At 37.9% G+C, this 20,122-nt stretch overlaps 1 protein-coding gene across 9 annotated transcripts in view; it reads right to left on the bottom strand.

Moving 5' to 3' along the window:
* Nucleotides 1-20,122, bottom strand: part of TRAPPC8 (trafficking protein particle complex subunit 8) — a 114,555-nt gene that overhangs the window by 23,514 nt on the left and 70,919 nt on the right. For all 9 annotated transcript variants that reach the window (XM_073331307.1, XM_073331309.1, XM_073331313.1 and 6 more), the window contains 10 exons: nt 16,328-16,522; nt 15,958-16,088; nt 14,519-14,590; nt 13,899-14,025; nt 11,719-11,876; nt 10,663-11,105; nt 7,595-7,739; nt 6,034-6,130; nt 4,902-4,970; nt 4,725-4,765 (listed from right to left, as the gene is read on the bottom strand). In XM_073331307.1, coding sequence (XP_073187408.1) covers nt 4,725-4,765; nt 4,902-4,970; nt 6,034-6,130; nt 7,595-7,739; nt 10,663-11,105; nt 11,719-11,876; nt 13,899-14,025; nt 14,519-14,590; nt 15,958-16,088; nt 16,328-16,522 — 1,478 coding nt within the window. The remainder of the gene's footprint in view (nt 1-4,724; nt 4,766-4,901; nt 4,971-6,033; nt 6,131-7,594; nt 7,740-10,662; nt 11,106-11,718; nt 11,877-13,898; nt 14,026-14,518; nt 14,591-15,957; nt 16,089-16,327; nt 16,523-20,122) is intronic.

The following is a 20,122-nucleotide window of genomic DNA, read 5'->3' as shown; positions in this document are numbered from 1 at the left end:
CATATATCTGAAAGCCTGGACTAAAGACTGCCATTTAAACCCGTGCCAATGATGGGCAAGATACACTAACAATTGAGTAAATATCAGAGGGGCTATCTTACTGCTGCTTATACCTCCTGGTCCCCCTACTCCATTGTCGTGATGAGATGAACCTGCAATTCTATTGCCACTCAGCCACCCAAGTTCATGGTGAGATAAGGCACAGTGGGAACGGTCAGTCTCCTGAATTTTATATAGACACACATTTGGTGCATGACAGCAAGGCAGGCACAGGAGAATGTGACAGAAAAGCCACCTTTCAGAGAACCTTAGATTCCTGCATACTGAGCAGATCAATGCTAAAATGGGGGGAAATTAGCAAGGCTTTGCATTTGGGGCATTTTTGGCCCTGTCTCATGAGCCTTTCAGCCATTGAAGTAAATACGAAGGAACCTGAACACATGGCCTGCTATGTCTCAAACACAGAAGAGAGCTGAAGTCCACATGGAATTGGCATGACCAGCAAGAACAAACTGTTAAAATCTTCAGCCACTGATCGGGTCTGCTATGCTGAGCAATGTGGAGCAAACCCAATCATTAGGAATTTGAGGCTCAAAAAAAAAAAAAAATGTAGAATACAAAAATGTTGGAATTGATGCCCTTTTAAAAAGTAATGACTTGGACCAATTCATTCAGATTAAGATCTATTGTCTTCCACAGACACTTAGCTAAAAGCAATTTTGTGTTTTTCTGATTGTGAAAATATCCCGCGATATCTGTATTTTCATAAATTCCTTACCAACAAGTTCAATCAGTACAATTCATACCACCAACATCAAGGCTACAAAGTGCCATGGACCTGTGCAGTGAGCTAGATTGCACAAGCACGTTGCAATTGTGGCTCATGGCCAAAAGAAGCCACTATAGTACCTGTTGAGTAAGTAGCCTCTGCCTTGTGGCCTCCTTCCCCCCCTCCTCCAATGGATTTTAATGGGGGGAGGGAGGAGAGTAGCCTGGAAGGGTATAACAAAGCAGTGATAGAAAATTATTGGGATCCCAAACTGGTCCCAGGCTCCCCTTCCCCAGCCAGCATCAAGATAGCTTATCAGACACTTTCATCCACCAGGCTCTGAAATCCTCCAACAGAGCCCCTCCCCAGCTACCTCCCAGATACCCCTCTCCCCAACTACTCCCCATCAAATCCCTCTCATTCACATTTTCCCCCTTAAATTTCCCCACACTCCCAGCTGTCCCTGTCTTCTCCCACAAGCTATCCCCCACGCAGAGTCACAAAACTCCCCCACTAACTCCCCAGCCTGAACAACCATCTCCAGTTGCCCTCTCCCCTAGCCCAAAAATTCTGCTGGTCACTCAGGTATGTAATCTTGCCTCACCTTTGGCTCTGACCTCTCTCTAGGACCTGACTTCCACATTATGGCTAACTCTTGCTGATTCTTTCTGCATAAGGCTTGAGAAATAAGACTTAAGACATGCCTTTCCTCTCCATCATCCAGCTAAAATCCCTATCCAGGGTCTCATTTCACATCTCAATTACTGCAACACCCTGTTCTCTGGCCTGGACAAGTGCAATCTTGCCCCAATTATATCCATTCAATGCTTCTGCAAAGACCATTTTCCTTGCATGTTCCTTTGTTCATGTCACCCCTCTCTTTGCATCCCTCCACTGGCTCCCCCTTTCTCTATTGCATCCAGCAGCTGCTTGTCTTCAATTTTAAAGCTCTACACAACCTATCCCCACTCTACGTATCATATCTCATTCACAATCAAGGTCAACTCCCACCTTCAGTTGGACCATGATGCCAATCATCCATTTGCTAAATTTTCAAATAAGCACCTTCATGTTTCTCCCATACTCCCCCTCATGCTTGCGAGATAATTCCCATAAACATATGCAAAGCTACCTCATTATCCTCCTTCAAATCCCTCCTGGGAAAAACCTTCCCCTTGCCATGATACACTAACAAAAACTTGACAATGGTTAGAATGCTAGTGTACTCAGACCACTGTCATTGACAATATTATCTCATTGTTTCCTTGTACTCCATCTATTTTTCTATAACCTTCTGTTGTCTCTTGTTATATACTCGGATTGTAAACTTTCATGGGCAGGGACTGTCTGTGAACCACCTAGCACAATGGAGTTCTGGTCCATCACTAGAGTTCCTAGGTGCTACAGTTATAAGTAAGTTCTCCCCCAGACAGCTCCTACCCAGCACCCACCTACAGCCTTCACCAAGCACCCAGCTTTATGTACCTCCAGATCCCATCCTTAGCACAGTTTGTGGCAGAGGGTATTGACCATAAGATGAAGTTTATGATCCTATGGTAAATATGTAAGTTAGTTCACATAACATCACGTGGAACTGTACAAAGCTTAGTGGTGATGCAGAATCTGTATCTTGGACAGTTCTGAACTCATTTTCCTTTCTAGTATACCTGGGATGGTAGCATTAGTTTGCCAAATTTCTAAAAAGCAACAATTTAAGTGTACATGCTTGTCTTCCACTAATGCTCATCTATACATTGAGTACTGACTAAATGTTAACTTAATTTTTACTTATTATAGCTGAACTGATATCTAAGATTGTAAATAAAATGAGATGCTTGTGTTTTACTTGCTGTGAATGACAAGTCAACGATACAAAATTCTGTTCCAGTATATGCACTGCAAACCCTACATTCTTTGATTGTGAAAGACAGAGAGTGTCTTAATAGTTTAAAGTCTTATGATTAAGTATTTTAAATCTACAAAAAATGCCATTGAACTGGAACAGTTTGCTATAGATGAAACCAAGCCAACTCACGTTCCTAAGAGGATAAAAAGCTTTCAAATATATCAGCATGTTTTCAGAGAGAAATCTTAGTGTTCCATGAAACAAACAGTTCTGTTGAAAATATTAAAAATGCAGAGAAACTGACTAACCCTTATTTCAAGATAACAATCAGCATCTTGTTTCATCTGTGTTCAGATGCAATCAAAGATGATCTGCTAAATAAGCAGACACCAAGAGAAACTGCTACTTCAGGATCAGGTGATACAGATTAAGCTGGGTGTTATCTGATGGGCAGAGAAAATTACTAAATGGCATTATAATATGTAAGTAAAGAAAAAAAGCAAAGGAGCTTTATGAGTTTCCCCACTGATGCTCATATGAAACTACAAAAGAATAACTGTGTCTACCAGTGCTCTCATCTTGAAGTTTAAAAGTCACATTTACAGTTACTTCTATAGAATGTGCTGCCTTTCAACTACATACAAAGTCAAACAAATCTTTTTTTATAGACACATACTGTTCTATAAAGTCTCAATATGAACCATTCCCTTTGCTCAACATGAACTGTTTACTGGTTTTGACACAAGGATACCCTAAAGCTTTGTATCAGTGTTCAATCTTGTTTCTACTGAAGTCATCATCAAGACCTCCACCAACTTCAATGGGAGCAAATCAGGCTCGTCTATGATCAATTTGACCGAAGGCATCAGATACGCTCTTAGCTCAGTAAAATCAGACACAGAACGGATAAGAAATACTATGCATTTAAAGTAAGATTAAACCAATATTATACACAATCACATAAGGTATTTTGCATCTAACAAGCAAAATCAGTGAAATCTCAACTTGAAGAAGTGTCAGGTATACAAGCTAGTTAAAAAAAATAAAATGTAAGAAGGCACAACTGTTTAAAAATTTGGGCACAGTGGTCACATTTGAAGCATAAGTCTATGCTGAAAAGTGATTTTGAAGACAGACATTACCTTCTCTGTACTGAACCCAACATAGCAAGCCCCAATCATCATCCAGACAATACCATATTGTAAATACATAAAACTAGCACCTTTAACTCAACAAACCTACACTCCATTTGCATTCAGAGTCAGAGGGCTACTTTATTCACAGTTCCCCCTGCCCTGCTCCACTCTCCCTCTGCTATAAGCATTCAATAACTATGAAAGAATATGGATTCTTCCAAATTCTGCCCTCAAATATACCTACACAATCCCACTGATTGTGTTGCACAGGTATATCTGACTGTAAAGTCTTTATTATTAGTGATAGTGCACAAGACAAAAAATACAGATTGACTTTTTGGACATAGGTGGGTTTGCAGGACTGGCAATTAGGGAAGAGATCTACTTGCAACACAACAAGCATATCTGGAATTCACTGAAACACTCATGGAACCCCCCCCCCCCCGGTATACTTTTTACAGTCACATATGTGAGCAGAACAAATTTTTAAAACTATCAACAAATGTAATAGTTATTTTTATTATTTCTATTACAGTAACGTCTAGAGGCCACAACAGATTAGGGTTTCTCTATCCTAGGTACTGAACTGCTTACAATCTAAACAGAAAAAACAGAAAGGGTGGGAAAGGAAAGAGGTGAAGTGAACTGCTCAGTGCCACAAAGCAGTGGCAGGGCCAGAAATAGAACCTAGGTCTTCAGATTATCCACTACCTTATCCATTGGATCATGCTGCCTCCCATATTGTCTATATCCATATTGTTTATTCTGTCTATGTACACTTAGGAAGCAAGGAGAAAGACTTCAGGGGATAAGAATGTGTGTTTTTAAAATACTAGCACAAACATGAAGTGCAAAAGATAATTGTATGCCACGTACGGAGGTATTTCTTGGGTAATAAAGGCTGTGACTGGGTCATATGTACAAGACAGGTATTTAATATTGACAAAGTATTAAGTTGTATCAATTTACATACCTGCTCATTTCCAAAGACAATGTCTGCAAATGTGTAATTTTCTAAACGACAAAGAGAGAAAGTGTCACTTCATCTGCATGCAAAGTCACACCATGAGCACTTAAGTTTCATGGAAGGCACAAATATTTTTGAAAATCCCACCCAAAACCACTGTCCAATAAAGTTAAGTGAACCTACCTCCAGAGTTTTTGCATTTTACTGCTTTAAAGCATAGCTTTCCTCTCTCTCTACTGGCAAGTTTATAATCTGAAAGAAAGATGTTGAAAAAAACATTTCCCATTGAGCTAGATACTTATATGGTCTCCACTCCCACAGCACCTGAGCACCTCCCAAAACCACAGTCTTTGCAATCTGTAAGCCTGATGCACATAGGAGACTAACTATTTAGAATCCGATGAAGTGAGCGGTAGCTCACGAAAGCTTATGCTCAAATAAATTGGTTAGTCTCTAAGGTGCCACAAGTACTCCTTTTCTTTTTGCGAATACAGACTAACACGGCTGTTACTCTGAAACCTATTTAGAATCCGCTCATGAACCAATATTGTACAAGTTAGTTGCCTCCAAAACTATAATAGAATTTACTTAGCAAATAAGAAATGGAATCCAAGTTAACAGATACAAAGAATCCATCTTGCTATAATTATCTGGTATACCGATACCATGAGTCAGTGAATGAAAGACTTTCATTTGCACCTCCCATTACTTCTAACTTAGAGTAGGAAATGTCAGAGTAGAGAAAGGAGAAGCAGGTATGGGAAAGGAAACAATTACAGCATAGTAATGTCGGACTGTTCTGGTCATCAATTCTAGTGCAACAGGAAGCCCAGATGTTTGGACTCATGTTCAAATAAGCAGAGAGCCAATTTTACAGGTATGGATGAAGTAAATTTGTGTAAACTGAAGTAGATTAAATTAAAAATACATAAAGGAAATAGATAACCGAATAGGTTAAGTATCATTCTACCGCTATAAAAATAAATAGATGTAATATAACAGAGGAAGCAAGGCAGAGGGAGATCGGCAGAACCGGAGATGTAAACTCCACTAGTCAACCAATCCAAACAGCTTGGTTGAACTATCCATATACAGATGGATTTTTAGTTTATTGGTAGAGCAGAAATGTCTTTTAATGATAATGACAAATTAGTTTCTAAAAATGGTAAAACAGAATTACAAGAAATTTATTTAAAAAAGACAAGAGAGAAAACAAGTATATTTAAACAGTATAATTTGATGCCTTCTCTCATAAGATTAACTGTTCTTTGCCAAACAGAACAGTGACTAGCTTATACCTGATAAAAATACAAACCTTTGTCTTCAGAGAGATTTACAGCTTTCTGTAACTTCCAGTGCTTGCTGTTACTTGATACTTGTACTATATGAAATTCTTTAACCCCAGCTTCACTCTAAATAAGAATGAGAAAGTTAATTGTGCCAATCTAAACCAACTGACAAAAAGAGCAAATTTTTATTCTAGAAATGAAGAGCCCTATTTCAAAATATATGAGGCATCTGGCATCTTTGGGGAGGCCCTAATCCGTAATATTTGTACAGGTATATCCAGAGGCTACAACAGATTGGAGTCCCTTTGTGCCAGGCATTGTACGAAGACAACAAGAAAGTCCCTGCCCTGAAGAGCCTTCAAATTAAATAATCAGTCAAGAGGAAGGATGGAAGAGAAACAGAGGCATGGAGAGGTGAAGTGTCACACAGCAGGACAGCAGCAGAGTTTGAATAGAACCCAGGCCTTCTAATTCTCAGTCCAGTTTTCCACCCACTAGGACACTTTGATTTATCCATATCTCTATGTCTAAAATTACTTCGGTAAATATTCCACAACACATGGACCAGAAGCACAAAACCTATGTTTTAAATCAACTTCAAAACTTAATGTGGCCTAAACTCCTGTTTTTCTTAACATTTCCCAGAACGATAAAAACATTCTGCACAATTCAGTTGCAACTAAAACACTAATTAAAATTGTTTTATTTGAGGCTGAGGATGCCTACTGAGGTCAGAATTCCTCAGCACCAGAAGCACTGTTACAGTGAACAAGAGTTAAATGCTATGTGGCCAGTGAGAAGCACACTTACAAGTGCCCATATACTAAACCTACAAAGACACAGCCTCTCACAAAAAACCCATCTGCTGTTTCTTATCATGACCCAGTCTCTCAACGTTGGCTTGTAACAAGAAAGTACATTTGGGTTTTTGGGTGTAGTGTGGAAAGATTGCGAACCACAGCTATACAGATCATCCCAAGCTACTGTACCAGCAGCACCCATTACTTCAGTTAGGGGGATCTATCAGGTTGAGAGTTTGGCTAGTAGGTGTAAGCAAGAGTCAAAGACTCAGATTCCAAGTTCATAATGTTGAACTGAATCATTTTTTCATTTGCAGTTAGCAACAAAACTTGTGTGATAGAATGATAGGCTTAGTTATGACATTCAAAGCTAGTTATCCATGCTTTGCAACTGATGGGTATCAAGAATGCTTCAAATGTAACTTACAATACACACCCTCTCCAGTCAAATAAAAATTGGCACCTATCACAGTTCCTAAAGCACATTTGGGGGAGGGAGGAATTACAGTGGAACTTGTCTAAACTGAACTTTGATTTAGTGAAATTCCACTTGTAGTTGAAGAGTCCTAAATTGTTTCAATGCATTTTATTGAACGTTTCGAACTTCATGTTTGTAATAAATCTGTTTTGCAGAATAATTTGCCTTAATTAGTATGTTAAAGAGAAACTTGTCTATAAGCAGACCAAGCATATACTTACAGAAACACATCCAGATATGCAGCCATGAGAGTAAAGCTTGGTAAAAGAGTATAAAGAAAATAAAATCCCCTTTTCTAAACAAACTTACAGTATTGATATTTTCCACATCCACAAATACCAGCATATTGTCCCCTTTGCCTTCATCCTCAAGGGCATTACTTCTGCAGACAGTAGCTCGAACATTCAAAGATCGGCTGGTACAAATAACTGCAGTGTGTCTTAATACTCTATGACTAGAAAGAAAGTATCAGGTTCTAAATTGCAATACTGGTTTATCAGAGAAATTCTCATTAACTATTATGCTTTTACATTTACAGGCAGATGTAAACAGGCCATTAATTTGTTTCCAGCAGGCCATTAATTTGTTTCCAGCTCCCACTGAAGACATCCTTTGCTATATAGCATCTCCAGACTCCAAGATAAAAGATATAGCAAGTTGATACTCATGTTTGTAGGTGTTTGAAAACCTGTACTACTTATTAGGCTCAAGGTCCTGGAGAATGTAAATACAAGAATCACAACACTGACACAGGTTCAGATCTAGCCAGATGCAGAAAGAAAGCTTTTACGGCTGCTAGTCCTAAATTTTAAAAGTCTTAGTCTAGTGAGTACTTCATTGCTGATAAACATATATGTTAATTTCTTTAGTGCCCAAAGGTCCCATAGATCAGTCTGTATTTTGAAAAGTACAACTTTCAATTAGCTACAGTCACACACATATGCTGAATATGCAAGCACTTTGAAGTGTTGTTTTAGTCCAAAAAGACTAAAAATGGCACCACATTCAAAAACATAAGATTCTGGATGCACACAGGTATCAGAACTACTTACTCCAGCAAAAAAGGCTTATCTCTAATCCTGTTAGCAGTGCAAAAGCAAGTCAACTATTGTGAGCTTTATATTTTTCTGGCTGGCAAGTACTTGACAAAGATACAACCATTTTCTAAAGGTCAGCAGGCCTGCCTGAAGTCTGCAATACACCAGAAACTGAGTTCTGCACACCTTTTATTAGACACTCTGCACTTGGAATAGGACAGGAGGCCTGTGAAACTCACAGTGCACAAGTATAATATGCTTATAGCAAAGTCAATCAATATTTGATGGTATGTACCCAGTTACATTATATGCTCTAAGGACACAACCCACTTAAGCCTGTAGGATGGGTATTTATGGGGAGCTAAACAATAAAGAATTCTTCAGTCCAGTTTACATAACTCTCTTCTATTAGACTTGAGAGAGACGAGGTAATATCTTATCAGACCAACTTCTGTTGGTGAGAGACAAGTTTTTGAGCTCCACAGAGCTCTTCTCCTGTTAGATTTGGCAGGTAAACTGAACTGTAGCTAGGTTCTTTTTATGGACTACATCACTATAGTATATAAGTAGCTCAGCCCCATTAATTCATCCTCAACATCTGTTTGAGGTAGTGAAGTATTCTCACTTTACAGATGGGGAACTGGGAAAAAGACGAAGTAAGTTGTCCAAGGTCACATAGGAAGTATTGGTACAACTGGGAACAGAACTCAGATCTCCCAAGTCCCAGTGACTTAATCTAGGTAAAGCTAGAGGTTGAGAAGGTGCAGCAAGCCAAGAATATGAACAGCATCCCTGCACTGACTTGAAACTGTAAAAACAAGCCAGGACATAAATTATGAAGGGGAAAAAAATGAAAGGCAGAGAAAGAAAAGAGGGATTGAAAACACTGAATTCTCCACTCTGATCTATGAGCAGATAGAAATTAAAATGTTAGGTGAATGTATTGGTTCACTAGTGTCTCCTGAAGGCTCAATCCTCCACTGTCTGGACAACTGACGCCTGATCAACTGATAGCATGGTTCTTTAAAGCCTGTTTACAAAAGACTGAGCCTCTATCTGCTGCTACTCCTAAACTGTATTACCCAGGACAGGGACTGAACCTGAGAAGCAGTATAAGTCTCTCTGTAGAGCCATAGGAGCAAGGCAAAATAAGGAAGGGCATGTTATGGGACCAGCTGATGCATCTTGTACACTCTTTGGAAACCTGGGAGTGGACAATGGATGCAAATATGGTTCACCTCTGTTAAAAGGGAAAAAAGGAAGACGGAATCTGTGGATATTTGGGAATCTGGAGGGGTGATGGAGTGGGGGAAGCAGCCAAGCATTTTGTTGATGGCTCGTTGTGGCGGATATCCAATGCAGGAACTCTGTATGGAAGGGATATGGTTATCAGGTAATAGGGATTGGAAAAGGATTTGAAGGAAAACACTCCTTATGGGAGCTGCGGAAGGGGGTTTGGCGCCCTTATGTCTTGAACAGCAGGGAGCTGACCCCTCCTCCCTGCACTGTACAATTTGTTTCTGGATACTCCCAGCTATTAAAAGGAAATAAAGGTGCAGCCTAATTAACCCACATGCATGGCCTCCTGTCATTCTTCCAGTGTGGACAATCTCTTCTTGCCTATGTCAACCTGATTAGCTGCTATTTTGTAAGTGGTAACAAGAAAAGAAAAAAAAAAGTATAGAAAAAAAATCAAATGGTAAGGCCACCTTCTTTCCAGATGAGTAGCAAAACAAGTATCTTGAGTAAGAAAGCAAAAAGACATTACTGTGATTTTGTATTTGTGAAGAGACTATTTGTTTTTGAATATTGGTTGAAGAAATTAATAAGCTGGAACTGCTGGTCAAGTTCTGAAATGAAAGCAAACTTTCTTGAGGCTCTGGTGTGGACAGAGCTTCCCTTTTACAGTATCCAATAGCATCCACTCCACTCTCTCTTCCCCTAGGAAAGTAAGACAACCCACGAGCAAGAACTAAATATGCTTCCACGGCAAAAGCCTGACTTCACATACATTGTCCTTTGCTAAGAATTCATGGAGATTTGATTCATTCAGGAGAGTAGTACTTTGAAAAATTGCTCTGTCCAAAATATATGCAATCAGTTTGACAATTTAACCAGAAAGTTAACCTAGCAGCAGTGAGTTCAGTGTAATATATATATAGCCACTAATGTTTATGCTTTGCTTTATTACTACAGCAAAGTTAGACACCAGTTTGACACCACTTTCATTTTTATGGCACTTAAGTCCAGAAATATTTAACATACCTAAATACATTCAGTGTCAAGTAGTTTACTAGGTAAGACCTAATTTAGTTTGAAAAACTTAGTTTAAAAACTTACCACATTTTTGAGTGTTTTTTAATACTTTCATAGTAAAACAAAAAGTTTATTTCATGAACCCCTTCTTCATCTGGTCCATGTAACCACATTGGCAGCTGGACTGAAGCCCCAGGGAGGAGGACAGAGTCAGGAAGTGGGACATGTATCACCTCTGGCTGACTTCCTGTGCCAACCCCAAAGTTTACAGAAGAAGCTGATGACATCAGTGCTGTACATACAGAGGTAGAATCTGTCACAACAGTCTTGTAAGCACTACAGTTTTCAGAAGCTGAGGGACTCAGTGGTGTTAAAACAGCAGTATTTCCACCAAAAGTAAAAAATTCTGGATGTTTTGATACAACCTTCAATGCAGTTAGAGGACACTTGCTCACATTCACAAATTCTACATATGCTTTTCTGATTTCTCCACAGAGCAGCCCTGTAGGAAAATTTATAAAGAACACCTGCATTGGGGGAAAAAAAATTATAAGGTTAACAATTTAATAGTAACATATTTCTGAAAATAACTTGAAAAAGCCGCCACAGTGTTTATAAACTAAAAATCTAATTTGTCAATGTTAAATTTAACAGTAAAGGGAATCATATGGAACCATCGTAAATGAAGGAATTTTTCTGTTTCATTTTTGCTTTCACTGACCCCCTTCATACTCAGGAAATAAGGCTCTACCTTGGGAAATTAGGTTTTGCAACTGGAGATAGAGAAACCAAAATGCTAATTTGCCAGCTGTATTTTTTTTCCTTGCACTTTTACTTATAAAGTTGTCTTAACTCAAATTCTGGCAGAAATGTGTATACTTCAACAGGGTCACAAATTTTGTGATGATACCTGTAACCCTCTGAAGTTTCACCTGAATTAGATACAAACTTGGTACTTTGATTTACATAATCCACTACATTCTGCCCCATTATAAGATTGCCATTTTGGATGTTAGGTCAAAAGACAGCAATGCTATAAATAAAGTTAAACCAAAAGTAAAAAATATTACTATTTTATAAAGGTATAGTTGAACGTTTGACTATGTGCTCAAATTATTATCAGGGGAGAATATAAAATACCTCCAACAAGGGCATTTCCTCAGTTATAATAGGATCTAAACGTCGATCTGGTCCATATTTAATGGATGTTTTTTCTTCTTTTGTATTATTAAGTCGAGGGCCCTGAATTTCTAAGTCCTGTCGTCCTCGTACAGACATCCCATTATAAACAAATTTTCCTGAAACAACAACCAGCAGTTTGAAACCATGAAGTTACATAAACAATATAGTTTACTCGTTATTTTTTCAGCCTCAAATCCTTTCAATTTCATGGCTTTCTAATAAAGAAGATATACTTGAAAACCATTTACTATTTTTCATTTTAAGTGTGAACATAATGATTATTAATAGTGCCCTACCAAATTCACGGCCACAAAAAAAGCATCATGGACTGCGAAATCTGGTCTTTTGTGTACTTTTACCCTATACAATACAGATTTCATAGGGGAGATCAGCATTTCTCAAACTGGGAGTCCCAATACAAATGGGGGTCACGGGGGGGTTGCAAGGTTATTGTAGGGGTGTCACAGTATTGCCACCCTTACTTCTGCGCTGCCTTCAGAGCTGGGTGGTCAGAAAGCAGCAGCTGCAGGCGAGGCACCCAGTTCTGAAAGGCAGCACCAACAGGAGCAGTGCAGAAGTAAGGGTGGAAATGGGCATCTGAAAAGTGGTGGCTGCTGGCTGAGGGCCCAACTCTGAAGTCAGCAGTACAAAAATGAGGGAAGCAATATCATACCATGTCACCCTTACTCCTTTGCTGCTGCTGGCGCTGCCTTCAGAGCTGGGCTCCCGGCTGGCAGCTGCCGTTCTCCAACCACCCACCTCTGAAGGCTGAGAGAAGCACTGCAGAAGTAAGAGCGGCAATACCACAAGCCCCCTACAATAATCTTATGATGCCTCCCCATCCCCCTTTTAGGTAAGGACCCCTACAGTTACCACAGTGACATTTCAGATTTAAATATCTGAAATCATGACATTTATTATTTTTTAAATCCTGTGACTGTAAAAGTCACCAAAATGGACTGTGAATTTAGTAGGGCCCTAATTATTAAAGATTAAACGGCACCTTTAGAGACTAGCATTCATGAAACAGGAACCTGCAATCTGCACCTGCATAGAAGCCATGCCTCAACTGTTTTGGAAGGACCAAAACAAGATAGTTCAATTTTTTCCTAATCAGTTCTTATCCTCTCAGAAATGTCAGAAAACCCAATTACATGCGTCTTCTGACTTTTCTTAACTAGGAACTGGATTGAGACCAATCATACAGGCATAGATAGCAAAATATTTTTTTTCACTCCTAACCTTAATTGAACTTCTGTATAAAGTTAGAGAACAAAATCTTTCCTGGAAGATGGTTTAGAAGGAAGAAGAGGGAAAGATATAGACCTATTTTGAAATGAAATTAAAAATTATATGAAAGCACCCCCCACCCCCACACTGTTCAAAGAAAAGTAAAAAGGAGTGTAAAACATGATAGATAGAGCTCACTAAATGTGGCCATTTTGAAAGATTAAAAAGTAAGAGACACTAACCAGGGGGCTCATAAGTAGAACCATCCGGCTTACTCTACACAAAGTATGTATCTAAAGGAATAGCATGTTTTAGGAAAGAAAAAAGGGGTGACAACTGAAACATTTAAGAAGTTCTTGGCTGAAGTAATTTTTAATGTCATATCAAATCTGATTAAATTATAGCTTGACGACAAAATATGCCTGAGAACTTCACATTTTCAAAGCAATACTGGGAAAGAAAGCTGGTGATTATAAACAGGAGGAAAAGATGAAAGCCCAAGTGGCACTGAGATAGGAGAAGACAGCTAGAAGAGAAGTAAATGGAGAGGGACTCAAGAGAAGAAGAAAGTTGCAATGGCTAAAGAATGCAAAACATAGTAAATGTGAATTTGTTTTGCTTCAGATTTGATTTTTAATTTTCCTGGTTTTTAACTTAAACCCAGGATATAAGTGCTGAAGGGAATGTAGTTTAGGTAACAGTGAACCTCTACTTCCCTTCCACCCTCTTCTAGGTTCTGCTTCAGTCTGCCACTTGTGTCCACTTACTTTATCAGTCTCTCCCTCCTTCTTTAGGCATGCCCCCTCCATCACCACCAGCTGCCATTCTTTACCTGACAGACTTTAGTTCTATTCTGTGGTACAAACTAAGATTCTCTGCCATTTCTCAAGGGAATGCCATATCCTTACCTGCTTGCAATCCAATAGAAGGATCAATCCCATCTAACATCATAGTACCCTGAATAGTGCCAAGATTGTAAACGACTCCCAGAATATGTAGCTCCCCTGTTTGATGGGGAAAGAGCTTTAGTCTTGCCTGTGGAGATATGTTAAATTTTGTTGTTGATGCTACTAAGAAAAAATCCACTTATTTTTTACATTCAGTGTCCCATTTTTACAAAAATTCATAGCAACATTATATAATCTCGTATCAGATGCAACTGTATATTATACAAATTAAATCAGAAAAGCGTTAATCATAACTAACTCAATATCTACAAGATTTCTGTTTTTACATTTTTGCAGAATATTTCATTTGCACATCAGTAGAGAAATTATCAAGCACACAGGAAAAAATCTCTTCAGAAAACATTTCTAATCTGGAATTAGCCTATAACAGATCTTAAAAACAAAGGATAATACTGATGCAACAAGTACTGCAGTAAAAGGAAATTATTCCAAATGGAACTACCCTCTGTCTGATAGAAATGAAAGACAAGTTTAGATATTCTAAGAAAAACATTGTATCTAAATATACAATATTGGATAATGTGCATTCAAAGTGTAAATATAAACATTTACCTACTTACCATTTTTGTCTCTTCGCTATTAATTAAGAACTCAGCTATTACTTCAGCTCCTATCATGTCATTTCCACGTGCCTGGGGAGGAAGGAAGGGAAAAAGGCAATTGGTTGAAGAGCTGTTTTTATATCTTTATTAACAATGTTCCTCTGAACTAAATTGCTACAAATATTAGTTCTTGCAACAGTGTGTTGTTTTAGGGCACTTCAAACAAGCAAAAGCATGCACAATTTGAAGCCGTAAACAGGAACCTGTAGAAATGCGACCAGCACCAGCAGATTTCCTTTATTGCCACTTTTAAGGTAGATAGGTAATTTTTAAGCACTGATCAACCTTCCAAGCCTAGTGAGTCACTTTGTTAATTAACAGAGTTCCAAAGACCAATTCTGTTGTTTACATCATGATAGCGCATCTGAGATTCATCATACGTTGTGAGATGATCAGCGCTGAACTATGGATTTCATTGAGAATTACAGAAGGTTATATAGGCTTGCACCCCTTGCACAGCAAATAAAAGAGTTTTCAGAAGGAGAAAGTTAGCCAAACCACAAGTATGAAGTTCCCTCTTTCTATGGTTGGCTAGAAATAAGTCAATCATTAATACATTATGTAAAAAAAACCAGTAGTCAGTTGAGAGATTAAGAAAGTGGTCTAAACAACACCTTTTCATAGGAAATCAACTTGATAAGAAATAAATGTACTAAACATTTCAGAATAACGAAAACTTTACGACAGATCTCTTTGAATAACAAGGGTAATTTTAAGAGGAAATTCTGCCAACGAGAGACATTATCCAGAGTGCCATGATAAGTATAGGCTATTTTAAATATCAAGGGGTTGATTATGAAGTTATTGAAATAATAATGAAAGGTATCAGAAAATATTCATGTTACGTAAAAGACTACATGAAACAATTAATGTTAAAAGAAGCCAATGAGAACTGAAAATCTAGGCAAACTAACTCAAATGTAACATAAGGAATCAACTGGCCACAGAGCTATACTACTTGATTATAAATATTGCAGATTAAGTGACCCTACCTAATTAGTAAGAAAAAATAGGTATTGATGCCAAGGTTAAAAATGCATAAAAAGTTTCATCCTGCTGCTGTTATACCAAGTTTCAACTATCTGAGAACAGATGACTCAAGCTACTTTAAAGGGTGTGTAATTTAAATAATCTTATTAAAATCAGAGATTAGATATTCACATAATGTCTGTACTTCAAACTTTTACACTATTTACCATTAAAAGACTAAGCATTTGCCAGCTTTTAACAGTCATCCCCCCCAAAAAAATTACAGCAGAAAATAACTAAAGTAACTCATATGGTAAGTGTTGCCTTTTTAATAAAAAAAACATCTCAATATTATGCCACAGAAGAGTAAGTTTAAGAATAAAACTGTAAAAAAATAGTTCGGCAGTTAAACGTTCTTAATTACTCACCAACTCTTTTGTTTCTCCATTATGCTTTGCATTGAAATCTTTAGGTTGGAATTTCCAAAGCAACGATAGATCAGTCAACAAAAGTGGAACCTTCAATGGGTTTCTAAAGGCTACTTCCACTGTTACTGGTTCTATTAAAAAAAAAAGCTATTATGCACTTTATGTAGGAGTACGTATTTCAACAAGTGATTACACGCTATATATTCCTAATATGATCTGAAACTCAATATTCACCTCCAACAAGCCATATCACAAAAAGTAGCTTGGTTAGTTCCATAATAGCAATGAAACTTCCTGCTTACTTACTTAAACTTCCAGTTTACATTTAAAGACTTCTGATTTTTAAAGAATCCATACTCTATAAATTTACCTTCTACTACAGCAAGTGGAAACTTGGAGTTATCTGAATAGCTGTTCAAACAATACTGTGTCGGTTGAAAGTTTGATGGTATTATTCCTTTGTTAACCACAGCTACAACCTGTTCTTCAAGCTCCTTCCATTGGTGAGAAGATTCACAATCATATTCCTGATCAAGACTTATATGTGTCGCTGCCTGCTTTTCACCTAATAGAGAACAAATCAAAATTAACTGGCATAAGAGTGGTGTGCAACAGCTACAACATAAAGGGCTGTATTGGCAACTTGCCATTGGCCCAAGGTTCATAATCAATTTTTATATCTGATTAATTTTATAACACTTCCCAAGTGGGTCATGTGAGATACCTTATTCACACGTACTTGCGAAGTACAGTTCACTCACAAAATATATTCACATTTTCTCAAGCCATTTGATTTTAAAATGTAGATGCAGATAATCTTCAAGAGGTTCACACAATCTTTTTTAAATACACACACTTGTTATACCAATAAAATAAAAACCAGCAGGATCTTATTAAAGGGAAAAAGGCAAAAATACCACATTTATTATGAATACAGAAAGAATCATAGTAAGCAGTTAGTTATAGCTATAACATTCCATTCAATCTCATTTATTCACACATTCATTCATATACACACACACACAGGTTCTGCAAGGTTGTTATCGTAGTTACCAGCCTTAGAGTTGCTCATGCCAAGCCACTGGCCAGGCGGCCTGGACATGAGGAGGGAGCAGGGCCTTGTCAGATACACATCTGATGCTCCTGGAAGTTGGTTTGCAGAATCAGACCCCCCCCAAAGTTCTCACTTTCTAGAGTCTATTTTTATAGGAATTTATTCCTAGGCCAGTCTATGGGAATTGCTTCATCATGCTGTTGCTGAATCAATCAGCAGATAGTACTTTCCTGTCGGCTCCATGCTGCTAGATGTTATCTTGTTCTTTGGTTCTCCCATCTTTGAGGCTGTTGGGTGGATTCCAGTCTGCCCTCCGGGGGGGTCCTCTGGTTATTTCCACTTGATGCCTTCTTCAGCCGATGGACACTGGGTTCTTAGGCTAGCACCTTCCTGATCATTCAGTTATTATCCACACACACCCTCTCTCTCTATTTTAATCAGAATTGTTAACAAAGCAAGATGAATACAACAAAAGGGCGGGGAGTGTCTGGGTGCTGTTTCTGTTGTTACAAAGAGTATTGCTTTGAGTCTTTCTCCATGTGAGTAGTTGTTGTTACAAAGAATTGCTTTGAGAACAGACTGTCTTAGAATGTACTAACACAATTAGCAGCTTGCAAGTTTCACACATAGAGGGAGAGAAACAGTACCAAAAACCAGGAGACCTCTTAGTTAGTAATACCCTGGAATTTAAACTATGGGGAATCAAACTAATTTGTGATTTTAATACAGAACTTCTTTAATATGATCCAACACACTTAAGCGTGCAAGTGGAATAAAAGCTAAGCTGTAATTTAAGACAGCAAAAGTTCAGTTTATAGACTAAAAATCTACACTAAAATACAGAAAAAGTTATATTAATTTGCACTCAGTATTTTATCTGAGCATTTCAAAACACTTCAGACATTTTACCTGAGGAGGCAGGTACGTATTATGACTATTTGGCACACAGATAAACAGAACCAGTTGAAGATTATGATCAGTGTTTCCCAACGTGTATAGTGCAGGCAGACATCTCAACTGTTCACCAGAGTCTTAGCTTTTACTTTGAAAAAGTGAAAACTGTTATGGTTGTGAAGAAAATCTTCAAAAGGTGAAGCACGTAACCAATGCGGCAATGGTTGCTTGGGCCTGAATCAATATCTCTGAGATGCTGACTACCCAAATCATTTTAATGGGAGCTAACTCAAATGCCAGTGACAGTTAATGCCGATATAAAGAATTCCATTGCGTAATAAAACATGTAAGAAACAAGAGAAAGTATTACATTATGAAGATCTACACTAATGTTTCCCAAAGTTGGTTTAGTGATGACCTAATGGGGGTGGGAGGACACGGAAGATTTATACATTAATGTGTAGGCCTTCAACCACAAATAACAGATGGTGGAGAAAACGCTTTCAGAACATTTGGGAAATACTCAAATAGCAGATCTGAGGGTCATCCTTGGCAAGTGTTGTTCCTTCCAACCCATACCTCTTGGAAATTTACTACAGCAAATTGGCTCTCAGAATGAAACACCTAATGCCAATCTAGACCAGCACATACTCTTACTCATTATATGCATCTAAAAATGGGCTTGTAATAAACCCTGTTACAAAGAAGATACTCTGGCTATAAAGTTTTGTATAACTGAATATTTTTAAAAGTTCAGAACGCTACCTAGTCCAGCAAGTGATTATCATTGCTATTAACCATCAAATATAGATATTTCTATCCTGGCTCAGTAACTTAGTACAGATCCTTCAATTATTCATAAAAATCATGCTCAAGTTAGCACTCCTACATTACTGCAAAATATAGATTTTTTTGGATCTCCTTACTTTCTCTTATTTTTCAGGCTAATTTATTCTTTAACATTACTACTATTTCATCTGAACTCTACCACATAGCGTATATAAAAGCATCAAAACAATTTCTTTTACACATTTCCTCAGTTAAAGTTGTTTTCATTAAGACATTTATATGGATCCAAGCCATTTAAGAAATAATAATCACACTCATATTTTTCAATTTGTCTGTGTGCTCTTTTCCTAGCCTACTTAACATATTTCCCCCAAGGATCAAAAATACACAGTAAAATGTTGTCATTACTAATCTCCTATAAATACATCACATCTTATTCAGACACAATCACTACATAAAGCATGTTTCACTTATTTACAAAAAAGAATCAAGTAACGTAACGTAAAATAACATATACCACTGTGTAGAAGGCTAGGTAAATCTCTTTTTTCTTCTGTAAATTTTATGCCAATAAGTCAGCTCTGAAAGAAAATCCTCTAGAACTAGTTAAATGGAGATTTCCTAAAACTTAAACTTGAAAATTCCGTCAAGTGACAGAAAATATGTTTTCCCTTAGTATATGTACATAACTCACTAACATTTGAAAGTTATGTACACTAAAGAGTGAAAAATATTTGGACATTATGCATTTATTTATCTTTCAAACTTTCTCCAGTTTTTGGTGTAACAGTGTGGTGGTTGGCAAAAAATTTCAGTAATGGCACCTTTAACAGCCAAACCACTCCACAGGCCTGTTGACCATGTCTAGATTATGATTTAAAGTGTGATTTTAGCACTGTAAGTTAACACGTGGCTAATGTGTTTTGAAAGTCTAGTATAGACAAGGCATGTAGACATGTGCTCATCTAGTTAAAGGTTACTGTCTGTTTCAGCGGGACTTGCGCTGTCAGACGCTTTTGAAAATCCTATCCATAAGAGCAGAGTTTTATACACAACATGTATAAAAAAATCCAGCCCAGGACTTCTTTTCTATGTATGCTTGTGTGCGCAGAACTTATTGAAAAGCAAAGTCAAATTATTTCTGAAACTTCTAGATCCATAGCTGTTCTTGCCTAATGAATGACTGCCCTGTACAGACCAAGTCCAGCTCCTTTGAAAGTTCCCTCGCACACTCAAGAGCCTTCCCATATTGGTCAACAGTTCCATACTTTCAGTGAACACTGGTGCTGTGGAAGATCACAGATCATGGTGGATCAGCATTTCACGGGCTGAGACTATAACAAAGCCTGGCAGCAGACAGATGTAAAAGTGTTCAGACTGCCTTGGAGGGACATTGCAGGATCCATCTGCCCTTCTGGTAATTAAAAA

The sequence above is a fragment of the Lepidochelys kempii genome, chromosome 2 (genome assembly GCF_965140265.1).
Source record: "Lepidochelys kempii isolate rLepKem1 chromosome 2, rLepKem1.hap2, whole genome shotgun sequence".
In the NCBI taxonomy this organism is placed as follows: Eukaryota; Metazoa; Chordata; order Testudines; family Cheloniidae; genus Lepidochelys; species Lepidochelys kempii.
The sequence above is the reverse complement of the archived record's forward strand: the minus strand, read 5'-3'. Positions and strand labels throughout refer to the sequence as shown.